Source organism: Cebidichthys violaceus, unplaced genomic scaffold (genome assembly GCF_023349555.1).
Source record: "Cebidichthys violaceus isolate CVI_PGR_0920_01 unplaced genomic scaffold, fCebVio1.0.p SCAF_1, whole genome shotgun sequence".
Classification (NCBI taxonomy): domain Eukaryota; kingdom Metazoa; phylum Chordata; class Actinopteri; order Perciformes; family Stichaeidae; genus Cebidichthys; species Cebidichthys violaceus.
Window position 1 is genome coordinate 13,556 of NW_027176262.1, and position 19,682 is coordinate 33,237.

Here is a 19,682-nt window from a genome sequence, read left to right on the forward strand (position 1 = left end):
GACCCTCCACAGAGACAGAACCACCACAGGCCACAGGAAGGTTGGAGGTCTATGCAGCAGTAAGCCTGTGGAGCCTTTACAGTTCCTGATGCGATCTGGAGAGGAAGAGAGAGAGTAAACTCGGCAGCATTTATTTTGCTCCACTCTGTTGCTCTGAAGAAGTATGTGAAACAACATTCAAATCACGTTCAGGCATCTTAGCTACTAGTTCAAAGCTAAAAAGCTGTATATCGGTAGTTAAACACAACAATAAACAGACATATCTCTGTGTAAAAGGGTCGCACACACCTCACGTAAAAAAAAAATTATCACACGCATGTGAAAGGCGAATTAATGACACAGTTCAACATTAAACGTTAACCATCAGACTGTAAATAAAGTTTAACATTAACCATCAGAGTGTAAATAAAGTTTTAACGTTAACCATCAGAGTGTAAATAAAGTTTTAACGTCAACATCACAGTGTAGATAAAGTGAAAGGAGGTTCACTTCAGTTACATTATGATGCCTTCAGGCTCTGCTCAGTGAACATGAGAACTGGCTGAAGGTGAATTATAACGTTATCGTGATGTGTTCACTTGTAATCTGTAAAATGTAGTTTTGGTGATAAACTTGAATAAATCCAGTAGTTTGAAGGAGATGTTTTCACATGAATATAAAATAGATATTAGAGATGAATTATGATGTTTAACTTCATAACACGAGCTCTAAACACATCATTATACATCATTAATAATAATAATGAAGAGATTTATTCAGTAATATAAATACAATCTTTTATTTCCTAATCCTTTGAATTGTGTGTTTTTATGAAGAAAAAAAAAAACAATCAATTATTTAGTATTTTTGATGGTTTACAGACTTTAGAGCGTTGCAAATATTTTTGGGACGGTGGCTAAAAATAAAGTAAATATTCTGGATCCTTGTAGACCAGCTGCTATAATCAAACAACAACATGGATCATCAATGATCAGTAGTTAGTATCAGCAGCAAAAGAATGTGATCGTGGCTATTTAAAAGTTATATTTCCTCCCTCTTTTTCTTTTTTGCTGATCCAATCTGTGATACGATCCGAATAAATAAATATAATAAATAATCATTCACTAATAAAATGTGTCCACAATAGGGCTGGATACACCTACTGCTGGGCACACAATGCTGAGGAAAGACTTTTAATACTTGAAAGTAATACTCACATTTTCCTTTACGTATACCGTAGTCGATGGTGATTTGCTTCTCTTCCATCCTGCCCTTTCTCGTCAGTGTGCAGTTGTAAGTCATGGGTTTATCGGCGTACAGCACAGAATGGTTCGGGATTCTAATTTTGCAATTCTTTGATTGGTTAGCCGGCAGGAACCCATCTGAACTCGAAAATTTACAGTAGAAGGGCGGAGAGCCCAGACAAAATGCATAACGGCAGTGCAACCTTCAATAGATCAAAAATCTTATGGTTACTTTTATTTGCAAGGTACACTTTATTTAATATCAAAGACAAAAGCAAATGCATAGCAAGTTAAGTTTAATGAATGTGAGAACTCGTATGTGTTAATGAGGAGACTGGGTGCTTCAACCTGAGGCTGGTGTTGGAGGTGCATGCAGTCAAAATGCCGAAATCCCCCTGCTTCAGGGTCCAAGTTGAACCTGCAGACAGATGGTATCTTAAAAATCATGTCACAGTTTCTGAGATGAGCATCACACAATTCCACTTCTCTTAGCACCACAGTGTTAGATTGTTTAAAGAATTGTCAGAGTTTAAGATTCTATTTCAACCAGATGTTAAACGCACCCTTAATATCTCACACCCAGTATTTTATAGTCAAACTCGAGAGCTGAAGTCCCGCCTCTTCCGGTGTCGGACCTTATTTCGGAAAAAATAGGAACTGTAGTCCAAGGTGAGAGATAAATGTATATATTTTGTATCCTGTTTGAATTGTGCCATTAATTACACATATGATGTTTGTCAATTTAAAATATCATTTTGCAAGTCAAGAAAGTTTCAGTTTGTCGTAGTAACATTTAGTTTTGTGTGAAACAGCTCAGTGAACAACATCTTCTACGATGTACGTCACCTTTAGCTTAGCTTGCTATCTTTTAAATTGACAAACATCATATGTGTAATTCATGGCACAATTCAACGGGATCTAAAGTGTATTTAGGCTATCGTACATATTTTGCTGGTGGTAAACCAGAAGGTTAATTACTCCTTTTAAAGAACCGTTAAAATATCAGAGCCAGACAACATCATGTTTTTTGATCAAATACTCTTCAATCAGTGATAAAGCAACAACAACAACAACAACAGATGCACACGGACACAAGCACAACAAAAAACAAACCCAATAGTGGAACAGTGATGTAATCCAGTCTCTCAGATCCGATTAAGGCCGGTTCTGCTGATTGATCAGCTCGTTACAGGAGCAGCCCAACCCACTAAAATGTTGTTAGTGTCCTCCTGAATCTCAAAGCTACAAACTCAACCGTCCACAGCCGCTCACATCAACCGCTATAATCATAGATCATGCATGATACCTCTAACAAATCATATATATTCTTTTATCCGTTTTAAATCCACTTTCTCTGATTTGCAGTGAGCTTACCTATGAGGAGGACGAGAAGAGACAAAGAGATGTGCATTTTCCTGATCCAACTTTTGACAAAAAACAAAATGGTACAGTCATAGTGTGGAAATAAAATATTATTATTATTTCATTTGATCCAAATGATGCAAAAGTCCTTTCATCATGACAACAAAAAAAAACATTATTCAGTTCTGGCTGTTTAGTTTGTGGAGGTGGATTTAAGGAATAAAGTGTTCATGAGCAAATTCAGATTAATACGCCATGTTAAATATCATTATTGATCCTTCCCTGCCCAAGAGCAGTTTTACAAGCTAAAAAACCATTAAATGAGAGCAACCATTAGACTTTAATGGGAACAGTAACCCAGTTTGAACCCTGCTGTCACGCAACACAACATGAAAGCAACCTTCAACTGATCCAACAGATCTCATGCACCGTTTCAAGTGAATAAACAAAGTGTGTGTGTGAAGTGTAAATGTATTTCAATGTCTTACCGTTGACTTGTTCTTTTCTCCTCCGTGACTGTGGACGATGGCAGTAATCATAGAGTCGGTGCGATGGGCAGGGCGAGATGAGGGAAGCAGCTGGAGCTGGAGGGTTAAAGTGCTGCTGCACCACACAGTATACACACTGTTGCTGGTCTGAGGTCTGTGGGGGATTGCTGATGTAAAACTATCATATGTTTTTTTTTTGCAAGACACTTTCAGTCAGACATTAAAATGTTCAATGTTCTGCAGAGGATAATTAGTGTCCAATGTGCATCTCTAGAACTGCATTTAAGAAGTAAACCAGTGGAGTCGGTCTAGTGGGAAGCTGGCTTTATGAACATGACACCTGCTGCTTTGGTGTTGAATGTATGAGTCTGTACATTCTTGATTAAAAGCTCAGTTTTTTCTGTCTCCTCTGTTTTTAGAGCATGATAAATTACTTTTCTCTAACTCATTTATTTCTCGTCCACAGAATGTTTATAAGAAGTGGACGAAGTCTTTGTGACGTCACTCGTTGGTTTGTGGACTGATGTTTTGAAGCCTTGAGTTCCACCTTTTGGCCGTTGCCATCTTATTTGTTTTGCAACCAGTGAACAGGAAGTGACCATATCTGGACTGAGGAGGAGTGACGTAGAGACGCCGTATACGTCTCTGGTAGAGACCTGTCAATCACTGTGTAGCCCCGCCCCCAAAGCATCCCTTGCTTTATGGTCTGTTTGACTCTAAATGGACCATAATGTACTAAATGAACATCATGCTGTATTGAAGAAGACTGGAAACTAGAGATTGAGACCATAAACTCATGTTTACAATGTTTACTGAGAGAATAAATCAAGAGAGAAGTAGAGTCATTTAACTAAACTAAACAAAAACCTCATGACAAGATCATGACAACCTGCTATTTTGGTTCATATAGGTGAAGTGGGTAAAGTCTATCTGTCATTGTAGAAAACTAATATCCATAACGCAATTACACATTTTCATCTTGTCTCAACTGATTCTTTTAAATCTGTGTCTGAATTCACAATATTTACCCAACAATCATCACTTGGCTCATGCAACCTGCATGCTTCGTCAACTTTGTAACTGGAAATTAAGTGTGTTGCTAGTCGCGGGTGCATTAGGACTAATGTATATGGGGTTAGATTATGTTTTTCATTTCCTGGATCTCCCTCCCCAAAGACAAATTAGCAAAAACAGCCACGCCTTGAAAAGTGGAAAGTGGTGGTAAACTGCGAGGAAAAAGCTTCTCTGAAAAGAACAATGCTAATGGAACGGTACAACACAACATTTAAATTGAAGAGACATGGCCACAAACGGTGCCTTCTAGCGCAACAGATGCAAAAAAAAAATAACCCATAAATAGCGGTGATGAGAAACACACCAACCCGGAGATATATTAGATATTCATGCACCCGTCCTAAGGATAATTATAACTAAAGCAATACTATAATGTTGCATTAAAACCTGAAGAGCTCGAAACTTTAGGGCCAGACATCATCAACATAAAATGCTAAACAGAACTGAGGTGAAACATGGGGAGGGCCAGAGGAACATCTCTTCTTAACAAAAGTAATTTCCCCATGCATGATTCCCTGGAGGAATTGGCTTTTGCTTGTGCCGCTCATAAGAAAAAGAAAAATCTCTGGTAGAAACCGATGATGGATTGATGGTCAAATCTGATCTGGGAGCGTCAAGACAACCAGAAAGGTTCTAGAACGTTTTCTTAAAGTGCTTTCACAACCTGTTTGGTTCGGTTAAAACAAACTCAGGTCCATTTGCTCCGTAAGTCTTTTGGTCTGGTGTGGAGAAATTAAAGGATGATATTTAGTTCAACAAGTATCTTTCCCTCGCCACTACATGCTGCTCTGTAGCTGCTCTGAGTGTGACTGATGAGCAGAGCTTTACCCGCAGGCGATGTGATATCTAAACAAAGCATCTGTCAACAGGGAAATAAAAGCCTCTTGTCTACGTGACCGATCTCTTAAAGGATCTCCAGCTCACAGTCCGTCTGTGAGCGTGACAGTTTGAAGGAGCTTCTTGACGTTGAAAACATTGGAGAGAATTTTGGATTCTCCATTGATTTTCATAAAACTGCCAACAGTTCATTGCTTGCCTCAAGAATTCTCAGAATTCATTTTTGTGATAAAATAGCATGCAAAAACTGAACAATTGCCATTTTTTGGCCACTGTTGTTGTGACCATAGACTGAACTGTTCCAACTCTTTGCATTTTTAGCATACTGTAGACTCTGCTTTTGTTTGCACGCTACATACTACATGCTACATTTTGGCCAAATCAGTACATACTTCTAGTATAGTATACGGTTTAGAACAGTCCAGGGTCATTTTCTCACAGACGAATAAAATCTGATTTCTTTTTGCGACCGGAGGAGTCGCCCCTTGCTGGTCAGTGGAGAGAATGCAGGCTTTAAAGACACTTCCACATCGGCTTCACTCGGCAGAACCGGAACTCCCGCCTGCTTTACACTAAACCGATTTAGCATTTTGTGACTACTTCTCAAAATACCATGATACTGGGCTGGCAGTTTACAACCAAATCTTTACCACATGTTCTTTGTCAAGTTGCCATGTGCCTCATGCCTTTTGACTTCCAGCATGTATTTGTATCCGTCCCAGCGTTTTTTTACTGTTACCTGTTCTGGATTTAGCTGGACTTTGACCCTTGCCTGCCTCACAATCCCGTAAGCCTATTGTCTAAGCTCATGGTTTCCATGGGGTCATAAAAAGTCTTAAATTACATTTTCCAAGGTATTAAAAGTTTTAGCTTGTTTTTAATTTGTATATTTGTCTAGACAGATTGTGTACTAAAGTTTGTTTGTATTAAATAATTGTGTAGGTGCGTAGTGGGATTCCCTCATACGAACACTTGAATAGCCCTTATTTAAATCCTTATTTAGAATCCTAAAAGTTGTAAAATGCACTCGTGCTGCAATCCACTGTACTGAGAAGAAACTACAACCATCATTCAAGTCGCAAACTCGGTCAAGATTCATTTTATATAGACATTTGGATATCTTTCTGTCACAAGCTCTTGTGGTGCAGAAGTTCGAGGTGGAGGTGTGAGGTGACACTTTTTACTCAAAAGTAGTCAGGAAGGTAATGATCAAAGCCTATCAACCAATTCAAATTCGTCCAACCAATCTACGATCATAACCAGTTATTTTATGTTTTCCCCCGTTTGTGTTCTGATATTAATGGTCACCATTTTTACTGCCATAGCCATTGCCTCTCTAGCTTTCATTGTTATTGGTGGAGTCCACCTTTTCCAAACAAGATCCAAATGACCAACACATCCTCAGGAGACTCACAGGAAATGATGCATGCATTAGTGTTTGTAATTTAATCTACTTGATATAACACTCTCTGATCACTCCCCTACAGTCACTGTCTTAATGCAAGCTCAATGCTTCCTGTTGCTGCTGGCTCACCACTAAAGTGTTCAACTGGTGAACCATGCGGTGCATAAAAGGTTATCTTGGTAACATATTAGCAGTGGTATTGCTGACTAGAAATGTGATACCTTATTATATAATATTATTATATTACAGTCATTTAGCAGACTATTATACAAAGCGACTTACATTTCAGTATCTATCTACACACCGTAGCGCAGCTACGGGAGCAATCTTTGGGGTTAACTGTCTTGCTCAAGGACACACTGACATGAGACTAGTAGAGCAGGAGCCGGGGATCAAACCGCAGACCCTTGGATTGAAAGGCAGCCCTGCTCTCCTCTTAGCCATGGTCACCCCACGTTATGTTCAGTCATCTGTTGGGATGTTCCATGAGAAAGTTTTATCTTAGTGCATTTCAGGCTCATTACACTGGACACTAAGTTAAGTGTATTAACCTCTTCTATTAAAAAAACACTACTAGACTAGTGACCCAGTCTCAACCACCAGTTGTGGAATTGACCAGAAGTTACACAATGAGGTGAAATCTATAAGGTTGTGCCCTTTATGTGTTTAATCAGTCTCTATAAATAACTTTGAAGCCTAAAGGTCGATAGTACAACCAGTCCCTTTCGGTCAACCTGAGTTGAAGGTTGTCAAATAAACACGCTGTGATAACGCTTGAATTGTTTTGCAACATTCAGTAGCAGAGAAATGGGAATGGATTAAAGTTTGACATTAAAAGCATTATTTTCTATAACAACTATCATCTATGTAAAGATATAGTGGAGTAATGTTTCTCTCCCTCAATGTGTGTTGTTACCAGAGCTTCTCCTTGCTTTGTTGACTTAGCTCAGCAGTCGCCATGTTGAGAAGCAATCAAAATGCTTCCAATCTCATATGCAACACCTTGAAAAGAATAACTCGTGAGTATATAGTCGTGAGTTATTATATAATAGTATATAATTCCATGGCAATCCATCCAGCAGTCGCTGTAGATGTTCTACAAACACAGGCGGGACAGGCACGTCCTAATTAGCCAACTACGCTTGTGCACATTTTCAGTGGGCGAATGCATGCTCGTGATTGGAGAAGAGTATTACCCATTGAGTCCAGTAGAAGGCGGAGTCTGTGTGAGATAGAATGGTCTGGACCAGGTGGCAACCTTGTCTTGAAACCCTAACCCTCTGGTTGTATAGAAGTCTATGAGAAAATGACTCAAATTGTCAAATAGACCATAAAGCAGGGGATGCTTTAGGGCGGGGCTACACAATGATTGACAGGTCTCTACCAGAGACGTATATGGCGTCTCTACGTCACACCTCCTCAGTCCAAATATGGTCACTTCCTGTTCACTGGAAATTTCCTTTCACAGAGCAGTTTGGTCGTACAGGAATTGGTTTTCCTTTAATTGAGGATGCACATGCAGCAATCACTACAACTGTGTGTGTGTGTGTGTGTGTGTGTGTGTGCGTGTGTGTGTGTGTGTGTGTGTGTGTGTGTGTGTGTGTGTGTGTGTGTGTGTGTGTGTGTTGTAGGACACAGTGGTGTCTCTTCAGGCTTTGGCTCTCTACTCCACTCTGGTGTTCAGTCCAGCAGGTTCAAGCATGCTGACTGAGAGGCCAACTGTTTTTTTTTTATGTGAACCAACAATCTGCTCCAACAGAGAGCAGAAAATGACTTCTCTCTTGATTTATTCCGTCAGTAAACATTGTAAACATGAGTTTATGGTCTCAATCTCTAGTTTACAGTCTTCTTCAATACAGCATGATGTTCATTTAGTAAATTAGGGTCCATTTAGAGTCAAACAGATCATAAAGCAGGGGATGCTTTAGGGGCGGGGCTACACAGTGATTGACAGGTCTTTACCAGAGACGTATACGGCGTCTCTATGTCACTCCTCCTCAGTCCATATATGGTCACTTCCTGTTCACTGGTTAAAAAAATGACAACATGGCAACGGCCAAATAAATTAATCAAGTTATTTGACAAAAAAAAGGAAAAATCTGTCAGTCCAATCATTTAATTTGACCAGAACCTAATGAGTTTTCCATCAGCTGCTATCTTAACAGCTGTGAGTACTACCAGCAGCCATGTTGGTTGTTTACGTTCACTGTAATCATTTCTTGGTCCGTTTCTTTGGAGGGAGACCTAAAAAAGAAAGGGCTCTCAGTATTGACGACTTGGCAACTTTCTTGCTAGATTCAGCAAATTCTAGAGCACGTGCTGCTACTTTGATTGGAAAAGAGTTGGCAACACCGGGCCTGTTTTTTTAGGTTGGATAATTTTTTTAAATCTAAATGTACTCTTGCTATTTTTCTTTTACAAGATTACCAACACTATCTTTAAACGTTCTCTCTCTCTGTCACACACACAAACACACTCACTAAATGCAAGAAGTTCGTGACATTAAATTGCAAAGGAATCATTCTTTATTTCAACAGGATGGATGGCCAAAATCCAGCCCGAGCTAATAAACCAGTCGTTCATGAGCACACACTCTCTGAGCTGAAGAACCAGTCCTTCATGAACACACACTCTCTGAGCTGAAGAACCAGTCCTTCATGAACACACACCCTCTGAGCTGAAGAACCAGTCCTTCATGAACACACACTCTCTGAGCTGAAGAACCAGTCCTTCATGAGCACACACCCTCTGAGGTGAAGAACCAGTCCTTTATGAACACACACCCTCTGAGCTGAAGAACCAGTCCTTCATGAACACACACCCTCTGAGCTGAAGAACCAGTCCTTCATGAACACACACCCTCTGAGCTGAAGAACCAGTCCTTCATGAACACACACTCTCTGAGCTGAAGAACCAGTCCTTCATGAGCACACACCCTCTGAGGTGAAGAACCAGTCCTTTATGAACACACACCCTCTGAGCTGAAGAACCAGTCCTTCATGAACACACACCCTCTGAGCTGAAGAACCAGTCCTTCATGAACACACACTTTCTGAGCTGAAGAACCAGTCCTTCATGAGCACACACCCTCTGAGGTGAAGAACAAGTCCTTCATGAACACACACTCTCTGAGCTGAAGAACCAGTCCTTCATGAACACACACTCTCTGAGCTGAAGAACCAGTCCTTCATGAACACACACCCTCTGAGCTGAAGAACCAGTCCTTCATGAACACACACTCTCTGAGCTGAAGAACCAGTCCTTCATGAGCACACACCCTCTGAGGTGAAGAACCAGTCCTTTATGAACACACACCCTCTGAGCTGAAGAACCAGTCCTTCATGAACACACACCCTCTGAGCTGAAGAACCAGTCCTTCATGAACACACACTTTCTGAGCTGAAGAACCAGTCCTTCATGAGCACACACCCTCTGAGGTGAAGAACAAGTCCTTCATGAACACACACTCTCTGAGCTGAAGAACCAGTCCTTCATGAACACACACTCTCTGAGCTGAAGAACCAGTCCTTCATGAACACACACCCTCTGAGCTGAAGAACCAGTCCTTCATGAACACACACTCTCTGAGCTGAAGAACCAGTCCTTCATGAGCACACACCCTCTGAGGTGAAGAACCAGTCCTTTATGAACACACACCCTCTGAGCTGAGGAACCAGTCCTTCATGAACACACACACTCTCTGAGCTGAAGAACCAGTCCTTCATGAACACACACACCCTCTGAGCTGAAGAACCAGTCCTTCTTTAACACACACACTCTCTGAGCTGAAGAACCAGTCTCAGTGTCATGAGTTGGAACTGGATTAATATTAAAGAACTGGGGTCTCATTTATAACACAGTGCGTAGGATCCACACTAAAAGTTTGCGTACGTTCAAAGGAGGAAATGGACGTACACCAAAACATATTCTGATTTATTAAACCTTGCGTACGCCTGCCAATGAGCTATTTTATTTTTTTTTATTCTATCTATGTATCTATTTATTTATTTATTTATTTTATAAATCTCAGATCAACCTGTTAATGTGTTCAGCTGGTTCAACCCTCTACATGTCCACATTTCAACCATATGAAGTCTTTACGGTTGAATCACGGCAAACTACCAAGAGGAAGAACTCGTTCACTTCCTAATTCTTCCATTAACACAGTTCCATCGTGCAACATCACACATCACGAGTGTCACTGTAGTATTTAGATATTTACCGCAATCAGTCTAATTGCTTCCAAAATGGTCGTGACAATCAGTGGATATAATTTCAGAAGAAGGAAGTTAGATAGCTGAACACAATTTATTGACATATGTTTTTCTTTATGGCATCATGATTATCACTGATAATAAAGAGATGGAGTGATCGTACGAGAGCGGTGATCGGCTTTATTTACACACTTCGCACACTCTATGAAGATGTTGAGTTGTTGTGGTTTTTTTCCCCGTTGTTGATAATGAGTTTCTTTGACTTTATGACTTATGTTAAAACTGAATACCTAACGACTGGCTCAGTAACTGTTATCTATCTGACTTGTGGTGAGACAGCACAGGATCTCACTAATAGGAACTCAGTAATGAAACACCCACAGAACACAAGAGAGATTGGACTTTCTTCAGTTTACGCAGATTTGTTTGCATCACAACGTATACAAGTAAACCGAGCTGTCCAAAGTCAACTCACTCCACAATAGGACAGTTCATTATTTTATACCTCCATTCTACCCTAAGCTTGATCCCCCCCCCCCCCCCCCAGGTTTCCTCCTCCTCTGAACTTTCACCTAGGCAAGTTAAACTGTGCACCTCGGACAAGTCATAACAGAGGGTTTTTAAATTCACCACAGTCTCCTTCCACACTCGTCTTCTCCTGATTTGGCCTCTGGCAGCAGGTCATAGTGACCGGCTCCCGTTCTTGCCCTGCGTTAGAAATCTTGCTCTACTTGTTTATCAGCGTCCTCCCCCCTCACTCTTCACCCGGGCTCCAAGGCCACTATACTAGACTCCCTGTCTCTTCCTAATCAACTTTGCATTACATTTCAAATTACGGATATGATTGACACAAATATATTGTTCTCCCACATTTCCCACATTGAGTGACTCGAGTCACTCATATTAGAAAAAAGTTTGAACCTCCGGCTGGTCTTCTGGTCCATGTACTTTACGCACAGAGAACCACTCGTGCATACAGTGACAAACACCGTGTGGCTGGATGCATGAGCTTGTGTCCTTCTTCAGAGGTTTGTTCTACCTCACTATACTGTATACGGGAACAACAATTATACTAACTAAAATTACCACACATAAAATCAGACTACCATGACTAAAAAAACTGAAATGACTATGTTTCAATACCTACTTTTGTCACTTAGGGTGACCTACAAAATACTGCAAAATAGGATATATGAAACGAAATTTGATTTGAGTTTTGAGTTGGTTTATATCTTTAAGGGTTGAAATGTGCTCATAGTTATGGCTCACTAGCACAAATAACACTGCTGGTTTGGCTGTTTATGATGAAGAGAATATATAAGTGCAAAGTAACGTGTGATATGAAGTGAAATTAAAAGTGTGAGAGGCAACGTAGTGTAATGAAGCCTCTCACATTTCATTCAGTTCACCACCTGTGTCTCCAAAATGTTTGTATGCATGGGTCAGAGTCTCCGTACAGGTCATCACATTCTACCGCCAAGTTTTTTTTTTTATAGATAACATATGCGTGGGAAGTGGCGTACACAACGATTATAAATGACACCACTGGTCTTCTAATCACTACAAGAAGATCTTTCCTAGGGCCATCTGTTATCTAGAGACAGGCCTGCATACAACACCTATATTTTATAAAGTCTTTAGTTTTATTGTTGCCCAATTTTAAACAGTAAGCACATTTCTTACTGTGTTGTAACTCATTTTATCAGTTCACAAATGTTTACTTAAAAACAAATTCTACTTTGTCCGTTATCATCAGGTTAAGAGCTGTTTGCATGACAAACAGTTATGTTAGTATTTATTTAAAAATAACATTAGTACATGTCAATAAAGATTAAGTTTGTATATAGAAATAAGTAACATTGGCATATATGAAAAAAGTAACGTTAGCATATATATTGTGTATAAAATATATATTAAAATTGTATTTTTGGGGCAACATTCAGGCAAAAGGATCTTTTGATGGTAACATAGAAGAGGCCCATGTGCCACGGCCCAATTTAACCCCGTGTCCCCAATGCAAAGAATGCACAGAACAAAATGCTTAAAAGGTCAGTGCAATGTCTTAAATTGAGAAAGTACAACAATATGACAAAATATTTTGTAGAAAAAAAGACATTTTCATTATTATAGGTGGAGTGGGGATCTGATTAAATCCTTAAAATTGCAGTCTGTCTTATGCTCTATGTTAAACAACACAAAGTCTATAAATGATTGATGGGATACCTGGAATACCAGTGAAGGGTTGCATGATGATGAGTGTGTGGGTGTGGAGCAGGGGCGGGTGTCTTGGAGGCTATTTAAAAGATGCTGACTCAGCTTCCCCAGTATCATCTCAGTCAACCATGGGTCTCCCTGGGATTCAGATGTGGACGTGGACACTTTGTGTTTTCTTCAGCTGTGTGGGTCGAGCATTGGCAGGACCGTAAGTTTACCTGAAACTGTCTCAGAAAAAATAATAAGCGTGTTTTTGATTTAATTGAACATGAAACTTTGCTGCCAGTTTTGGAGTTTCTTCCATATCAGATCCAATAAGATCTCTACTGTTTGTTTCTGTGGCTGTAGGCAGTACATGGTGGCCATTCCTGCGACTCTTGAAGCTGGGGCTGAGACCAAATTCTGTGCGAGTCTCCTGCAGCCCAACGAGACTCTGGTCATGACCGTCACTCTGAAGTCTTCAGAGGCGAATACAATACTCCTTACGCGGACATCCAACACAGAATTTCATATCTGCACTCAATTTGAGGTGAGTTCTCAAGATTTGAGTCATTTGCTCATTTCTTCACAATTCATTGAAAATGTATTGATTAAAAAACAACATCAAAACCTTGATGGGACCAATATGTTAGTGTGGAAAACTATTGTGAGCATGTATGGAAAAAGTTCCATTGGCATATATGCAACAAGTAACATTAATTTATATGAAAAAAAAATAATTTTAGCATGTATGAAAAAGTAACATTAGCTTATATGAGAAAAAGTTCTGTTAGCACATAACACACTCAATTTAAGGTGAGCTCTCAAGATTTAATTTGATTAATTGGTTGTCCCAGAATGTTAACAGGCAGTATGGGTTAAAATCACAGAAGCTAATAAAAAGTATTTTAGCGTGAAAAACTATTGTGAGCATGTACAATAAATGTTCCATTGGCATATAGGAAACAAGTGACAATAGCTTATATGAAAAAAATGATGTGAGGACTTAACTTACTCAATGTAAAGTGAGCTCTCAAGATTTGATTTATTTGCTCATTTCCACAACATTCATTGAAAATGTGTTGATTAAAATACAACATTAGAACCTCAATGGGATTACGCAACACATATAGTACACACACAGATTTATAAACAAAAGCACACAAAATATTCCAGAATTATTTCTTCAGTAAGAGAGAGTAAGAGGTTCTCACCGTGTTCGTGAAATATGTTTTGTCACAGGTTCCTTTAGGGCAGAATGAAGAAGTGCAGAATTTTGAGGTGGAGGTACGAGGCGACACTTTTTACTCAAAAGAAGTCCGGAAAGTCCTGATCAAAGTTTATCATCCAAAGACATTCGTCCAAACAGATAAACCAATCTACCTCCCTGGACAAACAGGTAACCTTGAGTTGATGATCTATGATGTTGTATACAATATGGTACTATACTGTAATATAGACAGATTTCCCTTTAATAATAATTGGGATGTGAGTGCAACACAGGGTAGAACATAATGCACCTTGCTTGTTTGGAGTTAAATGAATGCAGCAGTCATCCTTACTTTCCTAAAACTTTTTTTATTTTATGTCACATGTCAACATTAACTCTCACAGGTAGTGAGAAATTAATAGTGTGTGCTCTCAAGATTTGATTAATTAGCTTATTTCCACAACATTCATTGAAAATGTGTTGATTAAAATACAGAGAAATTAATTGTGTGTGCCCCAGAATTTCAACAGGCAGTATGGTTACGTTGTTAGCGTGGAAAACGCATGTGTGAGCATATATGAAAAAAGTAACATTAGCTAATATGAAAAGTTACATAGGTATATATGTAAAGAGTCACGTTAGCGCTAATAAGAATAAATTACATTCGCATATATGACAAAGCAAAATTAGCTTCTATGAAACAAGTTGCGTTAGCATATACGTAAACAGTTATGTTAGCATATATGAAAAACTAACATTAGCACATGTGAAAAAAGGTTAAGTTGGTATAAAAGTAACATTGGCATTTCTAAAGAAAAAGGTTATTTCAGCATTTATGAAACATTAGCTTATATAGAAAATACATAAGCATATAAGAAAAAGAAACATTAGCTCGTATGGAGAAAGTGATGCTGCATATTTTAAAAAGTAACGTCAGCTAATATGAATAAAGCTACATTAGCATATATAAAAATTAACATTAGTTCATAAGGTAAAAGCTACATTAGCATATATGAAAATGAAAAATTCACTTTAGCTTATATAAAAAACTAACATTAGCACATGGGAAGTTAGCATATATAAATAAGTAACATTGGCATACATGAAAAAAATTACGTTAGCATTCATGTAAGTTACATTCGATCCACCACCAATTAATTTTAAAATACAAGGCTGTGACCAGATTACTAGATACTGATAACTAATAATGAGCTGAATGGGAGGTTTTCCACTGATTAAGTTTGCGATTCGTGCAGTTTTATGGCAGACAACAGAGAAAACGAGAACATTTCACAAGAAATTTTGGCAGCGTGGCTATTGTCGCTCCTCTTTACTGTATCTGAGGTGACTTGTCAAACCTCTGCCCGCTATACCAAAACCATGAGTCTAATCAACAACATATGGATACCATGAGAAAGATAAGACTCTGCCGAACGCGCTGATGTGGTTTTTATGTTTGTGGTGTTAAAAATGTGAGCTACAGAGCAAAATACAAAACTGCTACTGTCTGCTTTCTTTGAGAAATTAGTGGTCAGATTTAACATGGAGTCTAATGGAGCAGTTGGTTGGAGTTCATGTCGCTTTCAGGCTCCTTGAGCCAAATGTGTAAGTCCGTACATGCGTGCGACAAGCACAATATGTTCTATCGTTTTGGACAACAATGGTGTTTAAAGGGTAACAATTGTGGGACTCGGAGCAATTTGTTTGGAAAAATCACAGAATACTTTTCATGCTCTGCTCCACTCTGACCGAGATGTCGTCACTCTAGAGCTGAACATTCCGTGCAGTACACACCCATTATAAAATGTGAAACGGACCCAAAATTTTCCTGAAACTTAATCTGTGACTTCATGAAAACTGTGCTTGCAATCAAAACGCCCATTTGACTCAATAAAGTCAAGCATCTTGTCTACTTTTTAAATTTCAAATAATATTTCTATGTTAAAGTATGGCTAGTCAATATGGGCCCAAAGTTAAGTGTTTTCAGCTCTCTTGACATCGAAACCCCATTCAAATGAATGGAGAAATTTTCGGGAAAACGGCTGGGGGAATCTCTGAGACAGGAGCGTTTCTAGGATTCAAAGACGGGGGGCTTAGCCCCAAGGGGAGGGGCATGTTTGTGCGCACAGCGCGCGGCAACTTTTTTTGGGGCCGCGGATATCCATTGTTTCAGACAGTTCATAGATTGGTTCAATCAGAAAGAGTGTGATTTTGTTCTGTAGTTTTGCTTGCATTCAGTATATGATAACACAACAGACAGAATTTCAGGGTCATAGTGAAATTTGACAACACAAATATGAACTTTTCTCAAAGAGAGAAATTATTTTCCTGCTTGTAAAGGAAAGACGGATAAACTAGCTTTCATATCCGCGTCACTCCCAAATCCTAATTCTTAAAGGGACCGCACATAATGGATGGAGAATGGACCTGACAGTGTCAACTTTTGAGTTCTTTACTTGTCTTATTATGAGCAGAAGGGAATAAGATTTTGATCAACATTTACATCTATTTTGTTGTCCGTGTAGTTTTTACATACCAGTGATATTTTATGCTCATTTGGACACTATCACTGAGATAAAGATGAACTAGTTCAGTGTCAAATATACCATTAACTGATTATAAACAACAACGTTGTGTGAGAAAGCCAGCGCAGCAGCCTCCCCAAGGTCCTAGTGCCCGGGATTAATAGTTCAGTATGATGTTGGGCTGTTGGATTGTACTTTGAAGAGAAAACATACAAACCAGAACGCACGCACATATGTAGCATGTTAGAGTTATAAATAACTTGTCCATGTGAGAAACAACAGTTTAATTTAATGACATCACCAAAATGTATATATATTTTTATTTATTTTTTATAATGCCAAATTATTTGGGGGGGGCTGAAGAACATTTTAGGGGTGCTTCAGCCGCCCTAAAATAGGCCTAATGACACCCCTGTTCTGAGAAAAGTAATAGCACACCATTCCCGGTTAGGCCGCACGTTTTCATGTATTTTTTGTGTTGGCAACGCTGCAGGACGAGAAGCGCGCCAAACTTTTGCACTGAAGAATTAATAATAAGCCTGCAGGATTATAGTCACTGTGCGTTTGCACAGGCAGTTTAACTGCCTTTGTGCCACAAAGCCACACTGAATAATGTAAAAATCTATAGAAAACTATCTATGATTGTAGCTTTTACTAACTTGTGAATTCAGTAATGATATAATTTCTGAACAGTGTTACTACCCTGTTAGGATGTTTAACACTGCTGTAAAAGAGCTGCAAAAGCTTCATGTTGAATAATCTCTCTTTATTCCTCTCAGTACATTTCAGAGTCATCACACTGGACTCCAAGTTGAGACCTGCCAACGGGCTGGTGAGAGTTTACACAGTCTTTCTTTTCTTTAGATCTCATTCACGAAACCAGTGTTAGTGATACTGTTAGATAACGGTGCCTGTTTTAAAGTTATGTAATGAAGTGATCAACATCGATGTGCTGTGGGTCAATAGTACAGCCACGGCCCTTTAGGTAAACCTTCCAACATTTTAGCTAATCGATCACCTCCTCACGCTAGTTTATCATTTTTATGATTTGAATCGGTAATAACAGTGAAACTATACTGAAGATTAAATAGAACTGTGTTTTTAAAAGAAAAAAGAAAAACTGTACGACAGAGACTCTGAGGAGTTTTTATGTTAATGTATGTCCCACGTTTTATATTTACAAATCATGAATAAAGAACTGAAGTTTGTGTTTGCAGTAAATCTATGTGGATTGGAAAACACCACTAATTTCTTATTGAAAAATGTTGTGCAGTTTTTTTACATTCTACTGAATTCATAATGACTCTGTGTGATGCAAACCAGCTTTAACAAATCTCCATTTTTCGTCTTTCTTTGCAGTACAATATCATCGAAATTGCGGTAAGACTAATAGGAAAATATCCACAGTTTAATACACAATATATTAGACTAAAAGTAAAAAAAATGTAAACTTTGCTTCATAAATGAATACCTTAAAGCAAGATGGTCCAGTTCCCTTGTTTGTATTTTAGAAATTCAACATGTTGATTTCTTAAAAACATGCTTTAAAATCTGTGATGTCAACATGTGAGAGTAAAGTTCTACGAGATGTTTGACATTAATTCTGATAAAGATAAGTTAGTGGCAGGATAATTAGGAATTTATTTTGTTTATATTGTAATTGCTTTTATTGTTTCTGTTTTCACCATGTAAAGTGTCTTTGAGTAACTTTTATAGCGCTATACAAATAAAATGTATTATTATTATATTTCACACTGACCAACTTGAACAAGGCATTTATGAATGATGACTCTAAGTATAAAGTGTAAGCTTAAAAAATCATTCTTGACCGTGGAAACTAAAATAATTCAGTTTTACAGGCTGCATTTTCTTTCTTACTTGTAATTGACTGTTAACCTTCTTAAATCAAGTTAATTTAGTTTATCAAGTTTAACGTCACTGCATGAACTAGACGAGCTAATGAGAGCTAGTAAGTGGACCTTAAGTTAAGATTTCTTTGTCCAAATACATTAAACTTTTTAAATAATATATATACTTAGTTTTGCAAGAATTTCTGTTGGTATATCTGCAACAGACAGAATACACTGATATCAATGTATCTGTAACTGGGCACTATTAATAGGCAGCATTGATCGGGATCAGTTTGAGAGTAGTTTCAAATAGTTAAACAGTAGGAAAACAAAGAGTACACATGCTGTGCGTTCCAATACCTTTACTACCACACTATTTAGTATGTTAGAAGACGTAAAAGTGTGATTTGAAATGCAAAAATACAACTTCACACCAAACGTATGGCCTAGTTTCTTCTGCCATCTCGTTGAAGGAGAAGAAGAAATGAGATCCTTATGTTTGTCATAAATTTATGTTCTTCACATTTACTTTTTTTTGACAGGATGCTAACAACAACCGGATTGGACAGTGGCTGAATCAAACGTCCAACAGTAAGATATTGCAGCTTTCATACGACTTGAATTCTGAGGCCCGTCAAGGGATGTACCGAGTTATTGTGACGATCGGGTTGGAAAAAATTCATCACAACTTCAAGGTGGAGAAATACGGTAAGTTCCTTTTTTTTTTTTACTTTCCATTTCAATCCATTTGTAATGAAGCAAGCATGCTAATAAACATAATTTAATAATAATAATAATAATAATAACAATACATTTTATTTTGTTTTGTCACCAGTTTTGCCTAAATTTGACATAAAGATAAATGCATCCACCGAAGTAAGTATCAATCAGGAGGAAATCAAAGCTGAAGTATGTGCAATGTAAGTAAGCGCTCTTTTGCTCGTTACACTCTTAAATAATTCTAAAACTGGTCCAGTTTGGTGAGTGAATGAATGTCCTTCTCATCAGGTACACATTCGGACAAGCTGTTCCAGGCAGTGTTGAAGTTGAGATGTGTCGACTTATAAATAACTACTATAGGAGGCCTCCAATCAACCCTATAGCTCCGCAGGGAATCCCTGACGTGGTCGCCCCATGCCACAAGGAGACAAAGCAGGTACGGTTGCTAAGGCGACAGTCTCATCTCTGCTATAAAAAAGATGCATATAAGGGTTGACCTAGACAGCAGTCTTCAACTCTTAAAAAGTGAAGTTTCTTAAAGCCTGCATGGTTTAAATAAGCTTCAGGTGGTTCCTCAGGTG

General features: G+C 38.5%; 1 protein-coding gene across 1 annotated transcript in view; it reads left to right on the plus strand.

The window, feature by feature from the left end:
* The first annotated feature begins 12,912 nt into the window (after nt 1-12,912).
* LOC137865929 (alpha-2-macroglobulin-like) overlaps nt 12,913-19,682 on the plus strand; it is a 31,531-nt gene continuing 24,761 nt past the window's right edge. Inside the window, exons 1-8 of the mRNA XM_068701555.1 lie at nt 12,913-13,025; nt 13,166-13,346; nt 14,039-14,195; nt 17,311-17,363; nt 17,891-17,911; nt 18,924-19,089; nt 19,217-19,301; nt 19,390-19,537. Coding sequence (XP_068557656.1) covers nt 12,946-13,025; nt 13,166-13,346; nt 14,039-14,195; nt 17,311-17,363; nt 17,891-17,911; nt 18,924-19,089; nt 19,217-19,301; nt 19,390-19,537 — 891 coding nt within the window. The 5' untranslated portion in view covers nt 12,913-12,945. The remainder of the gene's footprint in view (nt 13,026-13,165; nt 13,347-14,038; nt 14,196-17,310; nt 17,364-17,890; nt 17,912-18,923; nt 19,090-19,216; nt 19,302-19,389; nt 19,538-19,682) is intronic.